The 21,635-nt window shown below is 31.9% G+C and overlaps 1 protein-coding gene across 2 annotated transcripts in view; it reads right to left on the reverse strand.

Annotated features, from left to right (window-relative positions):
- Positions 1-470: 470 nt before the first annotated feature.
- LOC148618430 (putative E3 ubiquitin-protein ligase UNKL) overlaps positions 471-21,635 on the reverse strand; it is a 29,036-nt gene continuing 7,871 nt past the window's right edge. For both annotated transcript variants that reach the window (XM_088577344.1, XM_088577345.1), the window contains 12 exons: positions 19,865-19,982; positions 19,384-19,468; positions 17,331-17,488; positions 16,519-16,596; positions 14,603-14,767; positions 14,020-14,233; positions 12,959-13,075; positions 8,962-9,107; positions 7,914-8,135; positions 7,627-7,722; positions 4,820-4,978; positions 471-4,492 (listed from right to left, as the gene is read on the reverse strand). In XM_088577344.1, the coding sequence (XP_088433470.1) occupies positions 4,313-4,492; positions 4,820-4,978; positions 7,627-7,722; positions 7,914-8,135; positions 8,962-9,107; positions 12,959-13,075; positions 14,020-14,233; positions 14,603-14,767; positions 16,519-16,596; positions 17,331-17,488; positions 19,384-19,468; positions 19,865-19,982 (1,738 nt within the window). In that variant the 3' untranslated portion in view covers positions 471-4,312. The remainder of the gene's footprint in view (positions 4,493-4,819; positions 4,979-7,626; positions 7,723-7,913; positions 8,136-8,961; positions 9,108-12,958; positions 13,076-14,019; positions 14,234-14,602; positions 14,768-16,518; positions 16,597-17,330; positions 17,489-19,383; positions 19,469-19,864; positions 19,983-21,635) is intronic.

Below are 21,635 nucleotides of genomic sequence, written 5' to 3' on the forward strand. Positions count from 1 at the left end.
CTTTCATTTACAATATCTCAGAGTGAAGAGATTATGGACTTGTATTTTGTTATCTAGCTCAAATAGAATTTTAAAAAATTCTAACTTTTGAAAGTCCGTGTCCTTTTATTATTGAACTCACTGACTTGAATGATTCTATCACAATCAACTACTAGTATTATTGTTACTGAAGTGATCATTCGTAGTCAAACAGAAATCAGGATTCCAACAGTTATAAAATAGAACATAATCCAGGGAGACAAAGAAAATAGACACAACAATCGCCTTCAATGCTGTTGAAATAGAAATAGCAAACATTATAACTGCGATTTTACTTAAATCTATGGAGTTGTTGTGGAGTTGATCTGGAATGATATTGACAACAATAGAGGTCAACTGACAAGACAAGCTCAATAACAGCAGCAGCAAAATGTATTTCCAGACAGACAAGTTATCTAATTAAATTTCTGTGAGAACAGAAAAACTCAAAGTACAAAATTATACTCACAAGTGAGTATGTTTTTTAATGTAAGATAATTTACACCACTTCAACATAACTGATCTACAATTACAAAGATGTAGACTTATAGTTCAAAAGTTGTGATAAAAATACTGTCAGTGACATTCACAGAAAAATCTACCTATTTTACAATAAATCAGAATTGAACATGATACAGTGTTTTGAACTGAATTTATCTTTATAAAATAGATCAAGTGTGCAGTCAGATGTGTACATACCTAACAACATTATGTAGTTCTACAGTCAGCAAAATCTTCTAATTTACTGCTTTAATTTTTTGATAAAGAGTGATGGGATCATTAAATCAGTTCTTATTTAACATAGAAATCAAATACTTTTTTTATTCTCACAAATATAAAGTGAGTACACAAAATGTGGAGCTTTTGGGCAATTTAATCTCACAGGAAGTGGCTTGAGGAAAAATGATAAAAACAGCTCTGAATTATTCATGTCCAATTCTCAATAACACACAAATAGCACTTGAATGTGATACCTTAAGTTGAATTTCAATAATATAGCACTTTGCATTGTATCTCACTTGTAAGACCCTCACAAACATGGAACTATTTCAAGAATTGCCAGCAGCTCTTGAAAATAAATCCAGTGAGACCACTCAGTCCCTACCTCCCCCTCTCTCTACTCTTTTCAAAAGAACACAAAAGAACTAGATTTGCTCTGAGATCAATTAAATTTTCTAAGAAATATCATTTAAAAGAAATGTCTCAAAGCATGTATTTTGGAGGATAACTGAAGTCAAAGTAGCTTGAAATAAAAAACTTTCCATTATTGTACAGAAAAATGTAAACATTATGTTAAAAAATTTTCAGATTGAATCACTAATTATGCACCCTACTCCCTCTTAAAACTATAATATGGTAATTAAGTTGGATAGAAACCAAACAATATCAGTTAGTACTTTAAACAGACATTCTTTTATCCATATTCTATTCCAAAACTGAACATAACTCTGCTTTACTCAATCAAATAAAATGAGAAAATTTCTAATCATAACTATGTTGAAGCAAAAACATGAAGATCTATGATAAGAAATATCAACTACAAGTTGATCCCAAAACAAGTTAAAAATGTACAGACCATAAAAGGTAGATATAACACATTCTGAATATCATCCTACATACATGTAATTGGTAACTGTCTTGTCTTAGTGAGAAAACAAATCATTTGTAAAGTATATTTACATATACTTAATGTCACCAATTCTAGACATCATTAGAATATGCATCTATGTGAAACACACCAATTTGTTACATTTTCTTTCCTTTAAAGAACAGTCGTTAACCACACGACAAGAAGTGAATAATTTACACAATGAACAGAAAAATTGCACCTCTACTGATAATAATAATCTTGAGTAACAAGTGTGTATATAAAACCTTGTAATGAAATAAGATGGTCTCTTGTTTTTACAGATAGTGAATTCCTTACCCAGTAATGAATCATCAGGTGAATATCAGAAAGAGTTGTAAACCTCTGACTTCTTCAATAAATGATGATTTTGTACAAAATGGAATCAACTGGTAAAATTATTGAAGCCGACATCTATTCCCTATCCAAAATATACTAGTAGAAAAAAATGTAAGTTTGAAGATCATTTTACTTCATAATAATGGTTTGATGGTACTATCTTTCCTTCTGCAATTCACTTATAAATTTCATAATTAATTTCATCGACCAAATATGTAATTTTTTTTAAAGACTCTAAATTTTAACTTGTGAACGAAGGAAACTTCAAAACCAATTACTTTCTAATACCTGTAAGTCAACATGAAAATAGACCAAATTAACAAACCCTCATGATTTCCCTCCTTTTCAACATCATTTAATTTTCCTTAATTCCCATTTATAAAATATATACTTTGTACGTGCCTTGCATACATAAAAACAGATTGATATCCCTGATGACATTTTCAAAATTTGATTAACAAAAGGCACTAATGTGGATAACTCTGACAACACACATCATAAAAACTATAAGATTAATACAGAAAATGTCAGGAATTTAATTTTATTTGAAACCTCCTGATTTGAAAAAAAATCTTCAATAACTTTTTCAAAAATGGTCCAACAATAATGTCCTATATATTTTAGTAAAATTAAAAAAGTCAGAATTTTCGGTATAACAGTAGGATTGTTTCCACTGATGTAAAAAAAAAAAAGTGATATTTTCTCAAAAACAAAATTGTATTTACAAATTCGTGCACCAATTCCCGAAGTTGTAATACAAATTTTAAGTAAAAGCTCTTTTGAAAAGTCATAAATGTATTAAACATTACATGTACAAACATATGAAGGATTCTAAGACAAATAAATAAAATGTCAAATCTGGTACAAAAATCATTGCAGAGATGCATCTGTAACATACTATCATTAATAGCAATAAGTATTAATTTAGTAATTTCAAATAACTACCTGGTGTTAAACATTAAAATCTAGATATCTCATTCCTGAACAAAGTTCCTCCTGTAACAGATAAACTGTACTTGGCATCATGAAATAACCTAACAAATTAAGGTTTATTAATGGAAGTATATTAAGGGATGAATAAAGATTGATAGTGGGTCTATTCATGTGAAAATCGAAGTGTGTAACATTCTCTTGATGTTAAAGTAATGATAAAAAAACAAAAAGAAAATATTAGAAAATGAAAACTATAGACATAAATTAAACTTCTTGCTAGTGTATTAACATGAATACAACTTTACACAAACTTAACAAAAACGCTTTTCGACCTTTGTATACAGAGAAAAGCACTAGTAAAACACGTAGTTATCATTTGATTTGTTTTATAACAGAAATGTGACAAAAATGGCACACAAGTGATTTCCTGAAAGCAATTAATAGATGTTATCTTTATGTACAATCAATGAAGTGATACATATCTCACATCTAAGACAAACCTCTGGTGCAAAGAAACAGAAATCAATGTCATAGCTCTATGGAGTTATCTTCTCCTTGTTACAGACTGAAATTCAAATTGATCAAGTCAAGTCTGACAATACCTTAGTTAAAAACGGTCTTATAAAGAATAGTCTCTCAGAAATGTGTTTAGAGTGGCCATTTTTTACCTGTAATTGCTCTAAGTATTTTTTATATTTAAAAGGTAAGACTTTAATAAAACAACTTGTTCTGTCTTGTCTTGTCTACCTTAGAAAGTAAGACTGATGTAACCAATTGGAATCTTCAAATAGATGCTGCAACAAGAGTTTAAATCAATAGATACAATCAGTCAAAGGTGATTAAATGATGTTGGACTATAATAAATGTTAATTCTACTTTTGACGAGACATCCACAAATACATACTATACAATAAGGACAGATAAATAAAATCAAATGGGATAAAGAATCCAATCCATCTCTTCAGATAATGAAATGTCAAAAATGCTGAGAGTAACATTTTACAGGGTACATACCAAATATATGATGATGTTAATAAAGCAATAAATTAATAATGTTACTATATAAATGACTAAATATACTTAAAAGAATGGCTCTACAGTATGGATAGAATGACTTTACATCTTAAAATGCTGAGTAACTTATACATAATACAGTTTACAAATGGTTGATTTAGCTTTTGAAATAGTGATTAAGTGACTAATGATTGTGTTTCTATAATTTGATTTTAATACTGCAAAGTATTAACAGACTTGAAACTTGACCAATTAGGTAAAAGATAAAACTCCATTGATAAACAAACCTGCCATTAACAATAGTTGTATATCAGAAATCACATAATTGCAGAGTTTTGTTAAATATCTAACACCAATTTGAAGATCCTAGTCACACCTGTATTACAACCTATATCCTCCAACATTTAAAGATCTTTGTATCTGTGAGTGACATACTGGACAACTCATTGCTTTGGAGGAACATGTATCACATAGAACTCTATGACTACATGGTAGAATTGTATTCCCTCTTAATTTGTCTTGACACAGGGCACAACGTATTGACTGTTGGTACATTATCATCTGTAATTGAAAAGCATTACATTTAGCTTTGTGTTGTCAAGTCATTCTCTGTTGTGATTAAACATAGGACAATATTTATATGGGAAATGTAAAGCTAATTTGCCCAAGTCTTTGAATTCAATAGTAACCTGAACAAATTTTTGTCTTCTAAGTATTCAGGCAACATATTCAAATGGCTTCTAAATTTGCAGTGTTCATGTTGAAAATAGGTTCCAATTTTGTAGTGCATTTCCATATTTGCACTGTTCACGATTAAAATAAGTTGTAAGTTTTTATAGTTCATGATTTACATGGCTTCCATGTTTGCACTGTGTATAATTCACAAACCTTTTCCATTCTATCTGCATCCAGTTTAAGCTGCTGTTGTATCTGTCTCATCTGTGACATAGATAGATTATCTAGGTCATTGACGCGTGCTAAACATCGGATACTGTTACTTCCTAATATTTCTAACTGCTGCTGAAGCTTATTACTTCTCTGTAATGCCTAAATATATACATATATATATACATATCCTTGCCTACTGACCCTGTTTTTCTCTTTAAGGCGACTGGAACCACACCGAATTTTTCACTTGGCCTAAATATTCTAAGCCATGTTATTTTCAAGTCAAATTGCTGTTAGCACTGGAGATTTTCTTATTCTTGTGAAAATAGTACTTAACACTAAATTCCAAAGAATTCATGATGTAAAATAGAAATGTAATCATAAATTTGCATTTCCCATAAAACTTAGAACTGTCCTTTTTTAAATGTTTAAACTGAATGTTTTTTAATACTTATTTATATGCATACCTGTTAACTTTTGTAACAGTTCTCCCCTACTGACACTGTCTCATGTGGTAGATCTTTATTATTTTGTATTTATTTTGTATTTTGCTCAGAAAATATAGTAATTCTTACCAAAAACCTACCACAAATTTAACATTTTTATTTGGGAAATATTGATTTTTCATTGAGGCCAAAAAAAAATATGTGTGTTTCCAGTAACCCGACCGACCTTAAAATAATGGGGCCGACCTGAATTATTTTTTTCACAAAAAAACCCCAAAATTTTTAATTTTTGGTACGTTCTGTCTCCTTGTGATCGTAATTACTTCATAGTTATTTGTTGGATCTTAAATGGTAATTCCAAAAGCGCTTTATAGAAGCAGACTTGATATCATTACTGTTAAGGGGAAGAGCAATCCTGATTTACTTCGGACAATTTTTACCTCATTGTGCTGGTAAAGTCAAGATAATCTTGATTAAAAAATCATGATGGCTTGCTTAACAGCGTCAATCTCAGTCATGCCATCACATGGACGCAAAAAATATATTATCGTGCTTTCTTGACAACATTAACAGACGTTTATACCAGCTACCACCCAAACTCTTCTGAATGACTGAAGGAACATAATTTGACAATCAAAAGTGGAAAGAATAAGGACAATCCAGATTTCGCAGAAACATGTTTTGAATTTGACGAGAATAATTCATGGTTTTGGCATGAAAGTTCTCTCTTTCTCATGCTTAAAACGTGAATCTGCAGGAAACGATCTTGCTGATTTGATGAAAAATTCGGCAGAAAGCCATTGATGCATTTCAACTTATAATGGCAAAAGGTCGAGAACTGCGATGACCCGTGCAAATCTGGTGTGTGTTACCCTAATTGAAATTCCATTTTACAGTGCAGGAAAAGGCAGACTTGACAATTGTTGTCATTGTGGGGATGAAGGAGCTGAAGTGTCAAGTGATCTACAAAACAGTTTAAAACTGTACTTCCAATGTGTGAGGACTGTGAACAAAAGGGAATGAAAACTGTTGCTGCCCATCCATATGGGAAATGTAATGAAAACCAGGTTGAAAAACATTTTATTTTAGATGATAAATAATATCGTAACTGAAAATTTACAATATGAATGAGAAAATTCAGTAAATTTAAAATGAGAAACTGATTTTTTTTTATTGATATTATATAAAACACTCAATTCTCACACAAAACTTCTAGTTTCAGCTACAGATCTAACATCTTGAGATGATTTTATGCCTTGAGAATTGTCTATGACAATGTGTTTTTCTTTTTTTGAAGATTTTACTTAAACATATAAAATTGTATCAAGATGTCTATGGACACTGCTGATCATTTGCTATCCAAATATGAGGATCGGAACTTAGACCATTAAAAAAACATTATACAAGAAGAAAAAAAACCTACCTGCAGTCAAAATTTTTAGGTGATAGGAAACACACATATTAATTTTTTTTGGCCTGATATTGTGGAAGTTACACCTCTCAAGTTGGGAGAATGGATTGTGGCATTGTTTCACAAAGCTTACATAAGACTTACATGCATTTAAGTCCCATTTGTTTATTAAGAATTTACTTGAACGTAAGTCTAGCGAGAGCTTTATGAAACAATGCCATGATCAGTAGATCAATAGTTAAACAGTATCCAACTCATTTACAAAATTTGTTTCTTTTCACTTTATTCACATTTTTTTTCAAAACCTGTCCAAAAATCAATTTTCAGCTACAATAAAAAATCTCTGCTTGAGAAAATAATTTCCTAGATATAAATAAGATTGAAAAAAAAAAAAAGATAGTTTGCAGAAACTAAATTTCCTAGAAGCGAATGTGTAACTTAACATCTTTCAAGGCCAAAATTTGAAAAAAATTGAAAAAGAAGTCCCTCAAATCTTCAATTGTTTTAAAATCTAGATCTGATTTTTTTTGCAGCAAAGATGGAACATTGTTAAGTTGAATAATTACCTAAAACATATCTACTGCTTTTAAAAGAAATTTTAATTGACATAAAAGGAATTATATATGCACTATATTATGTGAATTCTTCAGAAACAGTAGGAAAGTTCCTGACATAAACCGTGACAATGTTTTTTTAATCCTAAAGGATCAAAAACCCAAAACAAGAAATACTGTGAGCGAGCTCATACAGTGAAAATGGCTTAATGAGATCAATAATCTTACTCAACCCTAAAATTACCCATGAAACACTAAAGCATTGTTGTTCACAATCCAAATAATTTCCTTCCTAATGTAAATAGCGAATCTCTTGCTACTTGTCATCGCTTCAGCAACTTGTAATGTCTGAAACCTACTTCATCTCTCATATAATACTTCTGATCAGAGACCTACCTCATCTCTCTGTTTGAAAGCTTGTGATCTTTCTTCATCAGCACTCCTGGCTTTCCTGGCTGACTCTTCTGCTTCTTTTTTCCAAGCTTCGCATGCCTGTTATATAGAAACACTTTTACAAGGAGGTATCAAAAACAGTAACTATAATCTGTCCTAGATTAAAAATTTGTGATATCCACTTATTGATTAAGAATTTTAATTCAATAAAACACAATTATTTTTTCTAAGAAATGCTAAATCATTTCAGTCTTTGTTTATCATTTGGTCTGTACGTAGTCATAACTTACACACTTAGCCTGTAAGTATGCATGCTCCCAGTGATCCATTCTGGCCTTGTTATTAGCAGTCTCCTCTCTTAGTTTCTGTAGTTCAACTGAAGGAGCACTATTGGATAAACTGGAGGAGTAAAGAGGAGAATGTGGTCCCAATGGTCCACTTCTTGGAGACATTGAATTCATTTCTGAGTGTGTTGAATATTTACTGTTATTATAGTTTAGTAAAGATGTTATCTGAAATGCAGAATTTAAAATATAGATGTTAGATGGTGTTTATTTTACTCAGTAAACAAGATTGGTGCTCAAAATTCTTAGCATTTAATTAAATCTATGTTTTTTGTTATCATAACCAGGACCTCATCGCAATTTTGGTCTCACAATGAAATAACAATTTAGATTTTCACTTCCATCTAAAGCACTCATAAAGTTCCTTCTTCTATAATTGATACATTTAGAATTAATTTCCCAAATTAAAGAACCTCAGTGAGTGCGCTCACATACCCCATGCATCACCATGTTGGATACTCAAGTAAATGTTTGTAAGAGAAATACATGCAGAAGGACCCTGATAAAAAGAGGAACAAGAATTTTTTTTTTGGCTTTAGACCTTTATCTTCTAACAAAATTCTATTACTCAGAATGGTAGTTTCAAACTCCAGACTGTGATTTCTTTGAGTTTAAGTTAATTCAAAGTAAATATCATTGTAGCGGAACAAAACGTACACTTGACCTGTAACTTATCATGGTGAACTTAAATACCAAAAATCATGTCATAATCTGCAAGCGTTTAGAAAAAAAAAGTCTGGAAAACGGTTATGTCTGTGAATTTAGCTAAGTTCAAAGCCCATAATTATGGTAAAAATCATTGGAGCGGAACGAAAGTTAAACTTGACCTGTAACTTATGGTAAATTTATACACCATAAATCATGTCAATATCTGCAAGCGTTTAGAAAAAAGTCCGGACAGCTGAAGATGGATTGACAGACAGGTCAAAAACATTCTACCCTTCGCAACCTTGTTGTGTGGGCTAAAATAACAATTAATCCATGTGGAACTTACATGATCATCCGTTTTCCCATGAGGAATAAGCTGATGAGGAAAGCTACCATATGGTGAGGGTGGAGACTGAGATAAGCTACCTACACTACCTCGAGGTAAACCACCTGGTATACCTATCGGCAAAGATGAATTTCCACAACCATATCCTACAATTATCAACATTATTAAAACATTTAACTAGGTTGAGATTTATGAAAATATTTCAGTCAGAGAATGTCATTACAACTATTTCGGATATTATAACAAGTACTGCATATAGCATCAATTCATCTGGCATATTTAAAAGAGATTGGCAAAAAAAGAAGAAAAAAAAAGAGAAGCAAACACCCAAGGTCAATAATTCTTGAATAGTGCCATTTTTTTTAAAATCACATACCATGAAAGTGAATTTTATCAATATCAAAACAGCCCTTTCTGGCCCCTTATACCTAAATGACCCCAGTCCCAACCCAATCTTCCTTTACCAAGTTTGGGGGGTTCAGCACTTTGTGGTATAATTTAAAGAGAATTTTTCCCTTTTACCACAGTTTTCATCCAGCAGGACCCAATCCAGTAAAAAAGATAGATATGACAAACATTTTTTTCAACCAAATTCGCCACTTCAATTTTTCAAACACAGTATTTCTAAATTGTAGAACAAGAGTAGGTAACCTGTTAGACCTCACAAATTTACAACAAGCCAATCAAAGGTATTTTTGATATTGATAGCCAGTAGCCTAAGGGATATACAGTTATTAAGTTGATCTATTTAAATACTAATTAGTCACCCATCAAAAAAATTCTGTGGGGGTGTCAATCAGATGTAAATAAATATAGAGCAAATCAGAATTGACAATGGTCAATGGTAACCCAACCCTGCCATGGACATGTGTCTAAAATGTAATGTTGAAGACTGGACAGTCATATCATAATTTCAGAAACTGATTTACCTAATAAAAGAATGTTCCCTATTCACAAAACAATATTAATTTTTGGCTTTAAATCGATTGAATGATGAGTATGCAGATTTAAAATTAATATTCAGAATTTGTACAGGTATAATAAAATCAAATTCTTTATTTTTTCATCAAAAGCAATTAGGACCACTAAAATCATACACAGTAGGTCAAAATGTATTTATGTCTTCCTCACCTGAAGAAATACTGTTTTATAGTGGTTATATTTTTGTGCCTGCAAAAAGGGTAATGCAAAAGTGACCAATGGTTTTAAAACACTGCTAATCAAAATTAGAAATGAGCAAAAACTTCTAGTTTGTTCTCACTTCTTCCATTGGCCTTTGACAGGGAGAAGATTTTGTGATAAACCATATGGACAAAACAGTCAACATTGTTATTTCCAAACAGAATTAAACTTCTCCTTGCCATCGATGACTACATTAGGCCATGCATCAAGAGATCAGGAAATGTCATGATTCTGGCTCTATTTTGCCCCTAATTCTTAGTTGTGTAAGTAACAATCCCCCCCCAAAAAAAATCCCAGTCTTCTTTTGGTGGTGTGACACCTTGTGGTACAATTTCAAAGAGATTAATTACTCTATTGTACAGACATCAGGAAAAATTTACTGTCCAATATCCCCTTTCCCCTAATTCCTTAACAAACCAAGCCTTAATCTCCATACCGGTCTAACCTTTGTGAAACAATAACAGACATCCATAAGCTTTGACTAGAGTTAAATTATATAAAATGTTTGTTTCAGGCCCTTTTTTTTCCCTTATCAGGGGCGGCTCTAGCTTCCATAATTCTTTGCCAGAGAAATTGCCACCTGCAAATTTTCTGAAAGTGGAGCCAACACGGGTACAAAAAAGTGACTTAAAAACAAAAAGTAGACAGTTAGTCCCAAGGGCCGATCCAGACACTTTAAAAGGAGGTGCCTACTGGGGTTGCTCAGAAAAAAGGGGTAGGGTGCCAACACCCTGCAACCTACCCCGGATTCACCACAGAGTCCATTGAAGTGTTATCTTTATCAATTCATCAAAATAACCTTCATTCGTAACATACATCTACCCAAGATTCATTCTTGATGCATGCATAAAACAGGTTTTTAGCTCCTTTCAGTGACTATATATAGCCTTACCCAGTTTCTAAAACCAGAAGTCCTTTTTCATGTGCAAAATTATACAGTACTACTCCAATTTTTTTTTATTACTCTATTAGTTTTATTTGATTAGTGACTTTATAGTACTTTAATCATATAGTCTCTGATTTTAAAACATGTTGACCTCTGTCCTTTGTGGTGTTATCAAATTAAAAAATGTCACAAACAATTCTTTCATTTCTAAGTATTTAGTCACTTCCTGATGGGATAATCATTGTTAATTGGATTTTATATATTCTTTTAGAAAGTAAATTTGTTTCTGAATGTATTATATGGTTTAAGAGGGCTATGAAGCTTGGTATATTAGGGGTGTAAAGCTTATATATAGCTGTGTGCACATGGCTATGACTCTGCTTACCTTTGACCAAAATATGTAAGTTTCGATGACTAGTTAAATGAATTGTGAGACAGAGTCACCTAGTTGATTGGCCTCAGTCGTAAACTGCTTAAGGTCAATGAATTCTGACCTGGTGTCAATTGCTTTATAGGAAGAACAAACTTCTTGTTGATTTTAATGTACAAAACTGAAGCCCCAGAAAAATAGCCAACTGGTTATTTCTATTGCCAAATCAAATAAAAAAGTGCAATTTGTGACACTGGAGAAGCCCAGCGCAATGCCTGCTAACTTCAAAACAGATGGCAACGTAAACTTTAATGTGTTGTGAATTTTTATAAGGAAAAACCAATGATCATATCATCACATAAAAACCAAGTGTCCATCAAAACAGTACCAGGGGCTGCACTGGCTTCCAAAATTCTGTCGCCAGAAAAATCATAACCTGCCATTTTTTTGTCACCAATTTTCAGAAATTAGAGCCAAAGAATGCCAAAAATATTATAGTATTAAGCCTACTGATGAATTATCTTTGTCAATTCATCAAAGTAACTTCTCAATATTCATGACATACATGCATGTACCAAGATTCACTCTTGATGCATGTATAAAGCAGGTTTTTAGCTCTAGTCTGTCACTTTCATATGCATAAAATAATAAAGTATTACTCCAGAAACAGGTATTTTATTTCTATCAAGGACTTTATATAACTATTCTCACATAGTCCCTGACTTTATAACATGTTCACCTTTGTCCTGTATGGTCTAATTTATCTTACAATATAATTTGATTTTTTTAATTTTTAACTTTTTTCCTTTTTTCAAGTGATAAATTTCTAGCAAACTACATTTTGTACCATGGACCATTAATTGTGTCCCTGTGTAATCATTTTGATATCTGAGTAGTATTTCCTTAATTAGAATTTGGGAATCCCCAAATCTATTTGCTTAACGATTTTCCTGCCAAAAAAGCCACATGGCAAATGTGTAAACAAATGTCATCCATTTTCTTTTATCAATTCTTTCATTTCGAAGTGTTTAGACACTTCCTGATGGGATAATCATTGTTAATTGGATTTAATTTATTCTGTTATCAGGTAAGTCTGTTTCTGAATGTATCACAGGGCAGTGAAGCTTGTACATGTATGTAGCCACGTGCACATGGCCATAATTGTGTTTACCTTTGACCAGTTTTGATTGGCTCAATAATATATTACATTTGATTGACACCTCCCATGAGGATATTGTCAGTCATGGTCGCCTGGTCTAATTACCTTTAATTGTCTTCAGTCGGTAATTGGTCATGGTCAATTAACTCTGACCAGGTGTCAACACAATTGTTTAATTAGATAGAATATCCGTTGCTGATTAACTTCCTGTCAATTTTAATATACAAAACCTAGGCGCCAAGAAAATCGCCAACTGGTTATTTTTGTCGCTAGACAAAATAAAATATCGCAAATTGCGACATCGGCGAAGCCCAGCACAAAAACCCCTGAGTACCATGCCGTCTTTTTGCTACAAATTTTTATTTTAACTTATTTCAATATTACTGTTAAATAACTTTACCTGAAGAAATCCCAGCACTTATAGAACTACTAAGTGAATTAGTTTCATCTCTATCTAATTCTTTGTCTATGCTATTGATATCAATATCATCAAGGCATAAATCTTCTAATGCATGACCTATAAACAGAAATCAATCTCAATATACACAAACAATAATCCAAGTAGCATAACAAACTGTTTAAAAAAGTGAATGACTTATAATACATTCATTATATATAATGCCATTTTTTGCTCATCTTTCTGACATATTTTACACAGTAAAAATACAGGAAATACTGAGTAATGTTATACTATTGGCTGACCTGCATTCTGCTTTACCACAGTTTAAATTGAACTTATTTTAAAGAGTTGTTAATCTCAGATAACTTCTGTTACAAACTACTAAACAACAAGAAAACTGTGAGCCGATGCCCACCAGTGGTACCCCTGTACACCAACATAAAGTCTTCAAACAAGAAAATGAGTCCCATATGGCACACCTACAAATACCAAATGATTTGACAAGTAGTCGCAGGGAAGAGACAGATAGAGAGACAATAAACAAGCTAGACCAATCAATGTATCGCACTGTAGCTGTGATTTAAGTTGCTTAGGAAAATGCAATGAAAAAAGTTTACGGACAGACATAGGGAAAAAATAATTCCCATAGAAATTAGAGAATAAATTCCCTGACAATATGCACAACATATGGTGTTCTTGCTACATACCAAGTATTAAGAAATTCAGTTGGGTAGTTTTAGGAGTTACAATGACAAGCTAATACATAATGATTTTCAGTAAATATCTAAGTTCAAAGGGGCATAACTCCAATAAACATTTCCTCATAAAATGTAAAACTACATATGGTGTTCTTGCTATATACCAAGTTTCATGAATTTCAGTTCAGTAGTTTACAAGAAGTGATGATGATGACAAGCTGATACATGATGATTTTTGGTAATTTCTAAGTTCAAAGGGGCAAAACTCCCATAAAAATTAGAGATTCGACATTTCCTGATAATAAGCAAAACTAAATATGATGTTGTTGCAAAATACCAAGTTACACAGTATTTACAGCCTACCTATCACAGATCCAACCGTGTCACCAGGAGGATAGAAAGCAGGTGCTAGTGGAGACATATTTGAAGATGACATTCCAGTAACACTTGCATATGAAGAACTAGAGGGGCAACTGACAGTGTTGACTAGTATCAAATTCTGTTTCCTTTTAGCTTTTTCTACAGTATCAATACTTTGGTCACTATCTATAGCTGCTAACTGTAGTTTTAGTTTCATCTGTAACAGAAAATAAATTCTATAGCTGCTAACTGTAGTTTTAGTTTAATCTGTAACAGAAAATAAATTCAAACTTCATAGACACAATTAAGTGAGGATTTTGTGTGTACCAAAGTAATTGCTTAATAGCTGTCTACAGCCAAATATACAGATTATTAATAAAATTGACATAGAATAAACATATTTAGTTGAAGTCCAAATTTTTGCTTATATTAACAACCATACTAGATATAGATTCAATGAATCCACTTTTGATCTGCAGCCCTTTGCTGAAGATGATTGCACTACAACTTAACCCAACTACAATACAAGTCCTATGAGAATATGAAATTGAGAATAGAAAAAATGCCTATAATACAAGGAACTGACCTGAGAATCCTCTCTCTCAGAGCCTGGAGCTCTCTGATAAAAGCCTCCAAGTCCTGAATCTGATGTAATACTGCTAGAGGTACTACTAGATCTGCCTTTACCTATTGGTTCAGGCAAAGGGCTACTGGTATGGCTAGGTATGCTGCTTGATATACTACTGTTATTCTATAAAGACAAAGACTCAAATTTCAGGGCATTGACCTACAGGTATAAAATTATATCAAGCTAAGGTTTGCATTACACTGCTACAAAAATCCTTGACCTACTGGAAAAAAGTTGGAATTTTGTTAACTTCAATTCAATTAGTGCTAAAGAAACAAAATTTTTACTATAAAATGCACTATGTAAAAGTGAGATGATTAAAACCAAAATGTATGGCACTTATATTCAGTAAAAAATAGAAATAAAATGAAAATATAAATCAACTGTTATAACAGAGACAATTAAGCCTGTGATACAAAGCAGTGTGGGAAACAATTATTTTCCACCTTGCCATTCTGACTAGTGGAATATATTGATCTTGCTAGCCAAATAGAAATTCAACTAGCCACATTTTTTTTGGTTTTGTTTTCTGTACTATCATCTGTTTTCTCTTGGATTTGACTATCTTCTGCCTTCTTATTTCTTCAAATATCTTCTCATTTGTTTTTAAATTTATAAAAAACTTTTCCATTTTCGAATATTCCCTCCCATTTAAGTTTTTCTTGTACTTTACAGTAACAAAATGAGTACTCCATTTCTGAACTCATATTTTAAAACTAAAATTATATTTCAACAGATTCATCATCATGAAACAAGAAAATGTTTATCATTTGCTTCTTCATTTTCAAATTGACAATAAATAACTAATTTACAAGGAAACAAATCTTCAATTACCAAGATAATTTCGTTTGAATACTAATACGATATCGAGACAATCATGTAGATTTTGCCACATCCCGTTTACTGGAAATTAAAATGGCAGATCGTAAAAATGGTTTACAAGTCAATAAAATTGTGCATATCATGCCAAAATTCACTTGACATATTCAAGCTAAATTTCTTATAATGTAGGTAACATATTTTGAATGTATGATGTTAAGGGATGTTAACCTGTTGGCTGGTTAACTTTCCATGGAACTTGCCAATCAAATGATGGTCGTCAAATTGACAAGTGTGAGCTTACGAGAACTTGCCAAAACACACATCTACTTGTATTTGGTGAGCTGCCGAGCAGTGGTTTCCCACACTGCAAAGTAACTGTTATTTAAAACTTCACCATGACAACAGAGGCACATCCACAAAACAGATGTTTAATCATAGTCTTCATGATGAAAGAAAGTTGAACATTGCAAAATATTAACTCAAATTATTTAATTCCAACACTGTAATAAACAAGCCTCAGCCAGTTTTTTTATGATGTTGACATTTGGCACCTGTCATGGCGGAAATTCTAATGATCATCCATCTATGATGTCACCATAGTGTCATAAGAACAACATAAAAAAAAGACGTCACAACTACTTTCAATGGATCAAGTTTTTATAGTAAATGATTCACAATCATGCAACAACCAATCACAAGAGTAAATTTATTTTATCACTATTTGGTATCACTGCATCCATGGTCTGATAACACAAATATCTAGAAATCTATAACATAGATAAAATGACCAAATCATGGAGAATTTAGTGATTCTAATGCTACCTCATACCAAATACGATTGACCTAGCACAAGTAATTTACATCTATGTGATGTAATCAGAAAACTTAATACTAAAAAAGTGGACACAGATGCCAGAAAAGCAATATTAAAGTCTGGTCTTGGTCCCAGACTAGATAATAAAACCAGAACAAATATTACAACTTGGAAATAATGGTTTGTTGGTTTTCATCATTTTAGAGGGTTGTAACAAGTGATCTTAAAAAATACTTACACAATTATACGGTACACTATTGGCTCGTTCTTTGCCTATAGGGTCAGGAAATTTCCACTGAGATGATCCATTTATATCCTTCAATATAGCAAGTAAATCAAACCGTTTGACAGTTAGTGTTGTAATAACCACTCATTTCAATGATATTTCAAAAATGTACCATACAAAAATAGGAGATGTGGTAAAATTATCAATGAGATAGCCAAACAACGAACAATTAAATTTCTACAGGTCACCACAAGGTCTTCAATGATGGGCAAAACCATACCATGAAGTAAGATGTGTAAGGCCCCAAAATAATAAGGGACTCCTCATAAACACCGTTTTTTTTTCTTCAATTGGCAAGACATACTTGTTAAGCAGTATTAAAAAAGTTCTCATATTGGTTTTAAGCTGATTTTAAAGAAACATCAAACCTAACTCAAACTGGTCTGGAGGGTGCTTTGACTATTCAGTATGCTCAATCATGTCTCTGGGATCAAACTTAAAGGGAATATTTAATCAATGCAAGTCAAAATTAAATATGCATTATAAGTTCAGTTAAATAATAACCTTAGAAACTTAAATTTAGGGAATGTAAATTTTCAGTGGAAAATTTCCAAAATTCAAACCTTGTGATAAGCATCCTAGTTCAAATTTTGCTTATTTCCTCTATTTTTTCAGTGTTCTCCCTAGACTCATGAAATGATGTGCTTTGTAATACTGAGCACTGTTTTGCCCAAAATTAATTTTGGTAGGACAGCACTATGGACAGTGTGTCAAATGTACTATGGTTTGTCAATAAGCAATGTATTATAAAATGGTATACTTACTGCTTTTTGATTAATAACATTTCCATCAAGACTAACACCATTACTACCAGAAGTTATAACTGTACCACTATTGGTAGATGGGGGTAACACTGTAGAGACAAACTCAGCCAATGAACTCTCATTACTGGTACTCACTTCTCTCTGGCTTGTTATTTCATCTGAAACAATAATTACCACATTGTCATTTATTGAATTTTTCTTCTACATCAGTTGGTTTGTAAGGGGTTTATACTTGACGTCACATAAATAAGATACTGTTAAAATTTGAATAAAAATATTTTCTACAACTTTATTTACACCTACCATCTTAAATGACTTGCTCATTCGTTTAGCCAAATGGTTTCTCCGTAAACATTGAATCGTTAAATTCCGGTGAGATTTTAATTCTTGGTCCCAATATTTACGTTGTCAAAAGTCAGCCATGTTTACAGTAATCGGGTTGCTAGGAGATGTTGTTTACGTTTAAATGGTTTGTCCAAAAACCGAAGAACCCAGAATGCATTTCAGCGTTTGTTTGGATATCTCAGATTTATTTTATGCGAACAACGTACAATACCGAGAAGTTGATCAAGCAGATGATTGTCACCTGAGTTCAACAGGAACTTACGAACTTCGTTTGTAAACAACTTGTCCCGTAGAAACCAACATGGCGGATATTAGTATGGGACTTTGCCATAAGGATTTGTTACAAACGATTTAAGCCAATAAGCGACTTGTTGGTACTAACACGTCATGCATATATGTGAACTATCTTCAGATTAAATAAAAGCGAGACAACTCTAGTGGTAAGTCCCGAAAGTTTAAAAGGTAGAGCATCAATTCGAAAATGTGCTGTATGTAACGTCGAGTTAAGCATTTTAATTTTTACTTACTTCAGCAAATTGCTGGGTTTTGGGATTAGACACAAAACAAAGAAAAATCCTAATGATCATTAATAACAATGTCTCTTAAGGTATGCATTGAATTTGCTGTGTTGACAATGCACATTATATTGTTCAACAAATAACATCAATAAATATTGGCATCCTTCCAAAATTTGATTACAGTCATGAGAAAATAAATTTTATGCAACAATGAATATTTTAATATTTAATCTCTTAAAAAAAACTTTCAGCTAGCATCATGAATGAAGTTCACTGATCAACAGTTTCACTCAGTACAGGGTGGTGACTGAATATATCATATTATGTATAGGAAATTGACAGTCTTTATAAATAGAAAATATAAACATGAAACAGGAAATTGATACTAGGTATAATGACATGTGGTCTTTAACTTGGATTTATTTTTAGAATGATCAAAATGATTTTGACACAGTTGAAAGAAATAACCCAAAATGAGGAAATGATATTAGGTCAAAAATAGACTCTTCCAACATAATTGCATAAGACCAAGACAATATGGATTGCCATAGTAGCATACCAACAAAGTATATAAATTTCGTACATGTACTATGGAATTCAATGCAGTGCAAACTTTACTGGAAAATACAAAATGAAAATTAAAATAAGAATTGTGAAAAAGTTATGTACAATGTGTTACATACCTGTATTTTTTTATAATTTAGTTTACTTGTTTACTTTACAACTAAAATGACTGCGAGAAAAGCTTACTAAAGGATATGTCCCTATGACATAAACATGTATGTATATTTAATCTAAAAGATATTTTCTGAACCCAAAACTTATTCAATTCAAATCAGTAGTTTCAAGTAAGATGCATATAATGCATCATATAACTGTTAACCAAACAGAATGGGTACATCACTTGAGTCAATGGTAGTGTAGAAATTAACAAGTTCCAAGTTTGTTCAGACTGAAAATCCAAAGAGGGTGTTCAATAGCAATATCTAATCACATAAAAAATCTTAGAAACAATCCATTAGGCAGTTAATCATTCCATGAAAGTTAATAATAAAGAATCCATTCTGTCATGCCAGTGGTTTAGAACTAGTTGAGGGTACAAAAGTGTGATGGATGATTAGACAGACTGACCATTATATCAGCCTTTGTTTATTAACATATAAATAATAATATTGACTGATTGCACTTACTTTCCACATGGGCAAAGGCACAGAATGGTCCTCTAGGGCAATGATTTGTTTGTACCATGTCATTACACTTTGTTGATTTGTATATCTGGAAAGAGACCATGATAAACATAATGATGGTATCTCAAATTGGCAAGAAATACATAATACAAGATCTAAACAGCAACAATACACAAAGTTCTTCTCTAAAATACAAGTTTAAAAGAAACATTTGTACCATTTTATACAAAAAAAACCTTAAAAAAAAAAAATTAAAAAAAAAACCAAATCAACAGGCGCAAAATAAAGCACAGGAATCTACATGTATCATGAACTTCCTTGAAAATGGTAAACTGATTATCATTTTTCTTTTTTAAAACATTCAAAACAATACTTAAATAGGATGGAAAGGATGACCACAAAGTAAATCATTCAAAATATAGGTTAAAGATATTTTAACTTAAATACATTTTTTTCATGCATCGTGCTGTGTAATTGATGATACCTCTGGATGAAACTGTTGTTCTGTCCGTGTGTGACAATAGGCACAGTTGTCACCATTTTCACACTGTGTTGGATCACTCCAATCATCTCCATGTTTTACATTTGGACAAGGTGTAGATCTGAAATACATTAGTTCTCAATACATACAGGGTAACAAAAACTTCAAGTGTTAGACTCCAATTATTCATACACCGAAGTCTTTGTCAAGTAAATGTACTACAATAGTCTTTATATTGCAACTAAAATTAAGAACAAAAACAAAACATTTGAAGTCAGATTTTTATTCTTAGGGGACAAAAACTTCAACAAATATCACATGCAGTATAAGTAACTTATACTTATTTGACATATAATTATGCCTTCACCAGCGAATGCCAGGAGAAAAAAAGAACAGATAGGGCAAAACATTACAAATGCACCAATGCATAACCTAAATACAAAATAATTAATGTTTTCAGAGATCATCAATTATTCATCAAAAAGTGTAAACACATCATTAAGTAAGCTCTGAAAGGTCCTGAAAAGAAAAGTAATAATATCCACACTAAAAGAACAATGTTAAAAGTGAATACTTATTACTTATAATTAAATTACTTTATAGTTTTATATGTATATGACCAGTTACATGTATCTAGGCTTTACAGAACCTGAATTAAGGGTTCTGTTCACAATTTGCAGAAAATTATAATCAGATTGCTGATCAACCAAATTTTTCAACATAAAAATTTTTCATCTTATAAAATCATTTATCTGACAAGACACAGAAATGCGACATATTTATATGTTAAAAAAACATTTATTTTTCTTTAAGTCAATACCCTGTCAATGAGAAAAAATAGTTCTGACAGAACATGAACTAAAAAGCCTAGTCAAAAAACAGACCTTTTAGCTTTCTAAAGCTGGACTCTTGACCCTATTGAACTATTGCCACAAGAATTATTTAATCAATAGAGAGTATCTTATTTATCCACAATGTAATCATTTAATAAAATAAATCTCTCCTAGTCATTTTTTTACTCTTCAAGAGCAATAACTCAAACATTGATTAACAGATCAGGAAAATTTCAGCATGATCCGTCTCACCATGATGATCAATTTCACCCTATGAAAATTTTGCTTAACCAATTGGTTTTTGAGTTAATTCACAATGCATAGGTCCAACTCATCATGCTGAACAATTCTACTCTCTACCAGATTTGAGCTAAACCTAACTGTTTTGAGTTATTTGCATTATTCTGCAATTTAACCCTTATAGCCTATTTTTAGTAAAAATCCCCATGCAAATATTGTTCAAGATGTTCTAAGGAATATTTATGAAAAGTTATGTTTCAATCCATCCAGCAGTTTCAAAGGAAGTCTTTCAAAGTTGGAAATGTAAAATTTGGGAAAAAATCTCTTTACGCACCCATAACTCATTCCGTCAACAGATCTTTCTGAAAATTTCAGCATATATTGTAGGTCCAATCCATCATTCTAAACAGTTTAATTACCCACCAGGTTTAACCGAACTGTTTTGAATTATTTGAAAAATTCAGCAATTTGACATTTATGGTTTATTTTTAGTAATGTTGGCCATGTTTTACGCCCCTTAAAAAATCCTCGAACAAAGATTTTAAATATACCCCAAGGAAAAATCACACAGAGTTTAGTTACAATATATGCAGAAGTTTCAAGTAGAAAATGTTTGAAAAAATTTACGGATGACAACGGACATGAAGTGATGACAACGGCTCACACTGCCTTTTTGCAAGGTGAGCTGAAAAACGAAACAA

This window comes from Perna viridis, chromosome 4 (genome assembly GCF_037379345.1).
Source record: "Perna viridis isolate PV_CMFRI_1.1 ecotype Kerala chromosome 4, ASM3737934v1, whole genome shotgun sequence".
In the NCBI taxonomy this organism is placed as follows: domain Eukaryota; kingdom Metazoa; phylum Mollusca; class Bivalvia; order Mytilida; family Mytilidae; genus Perna; species Perna viridis.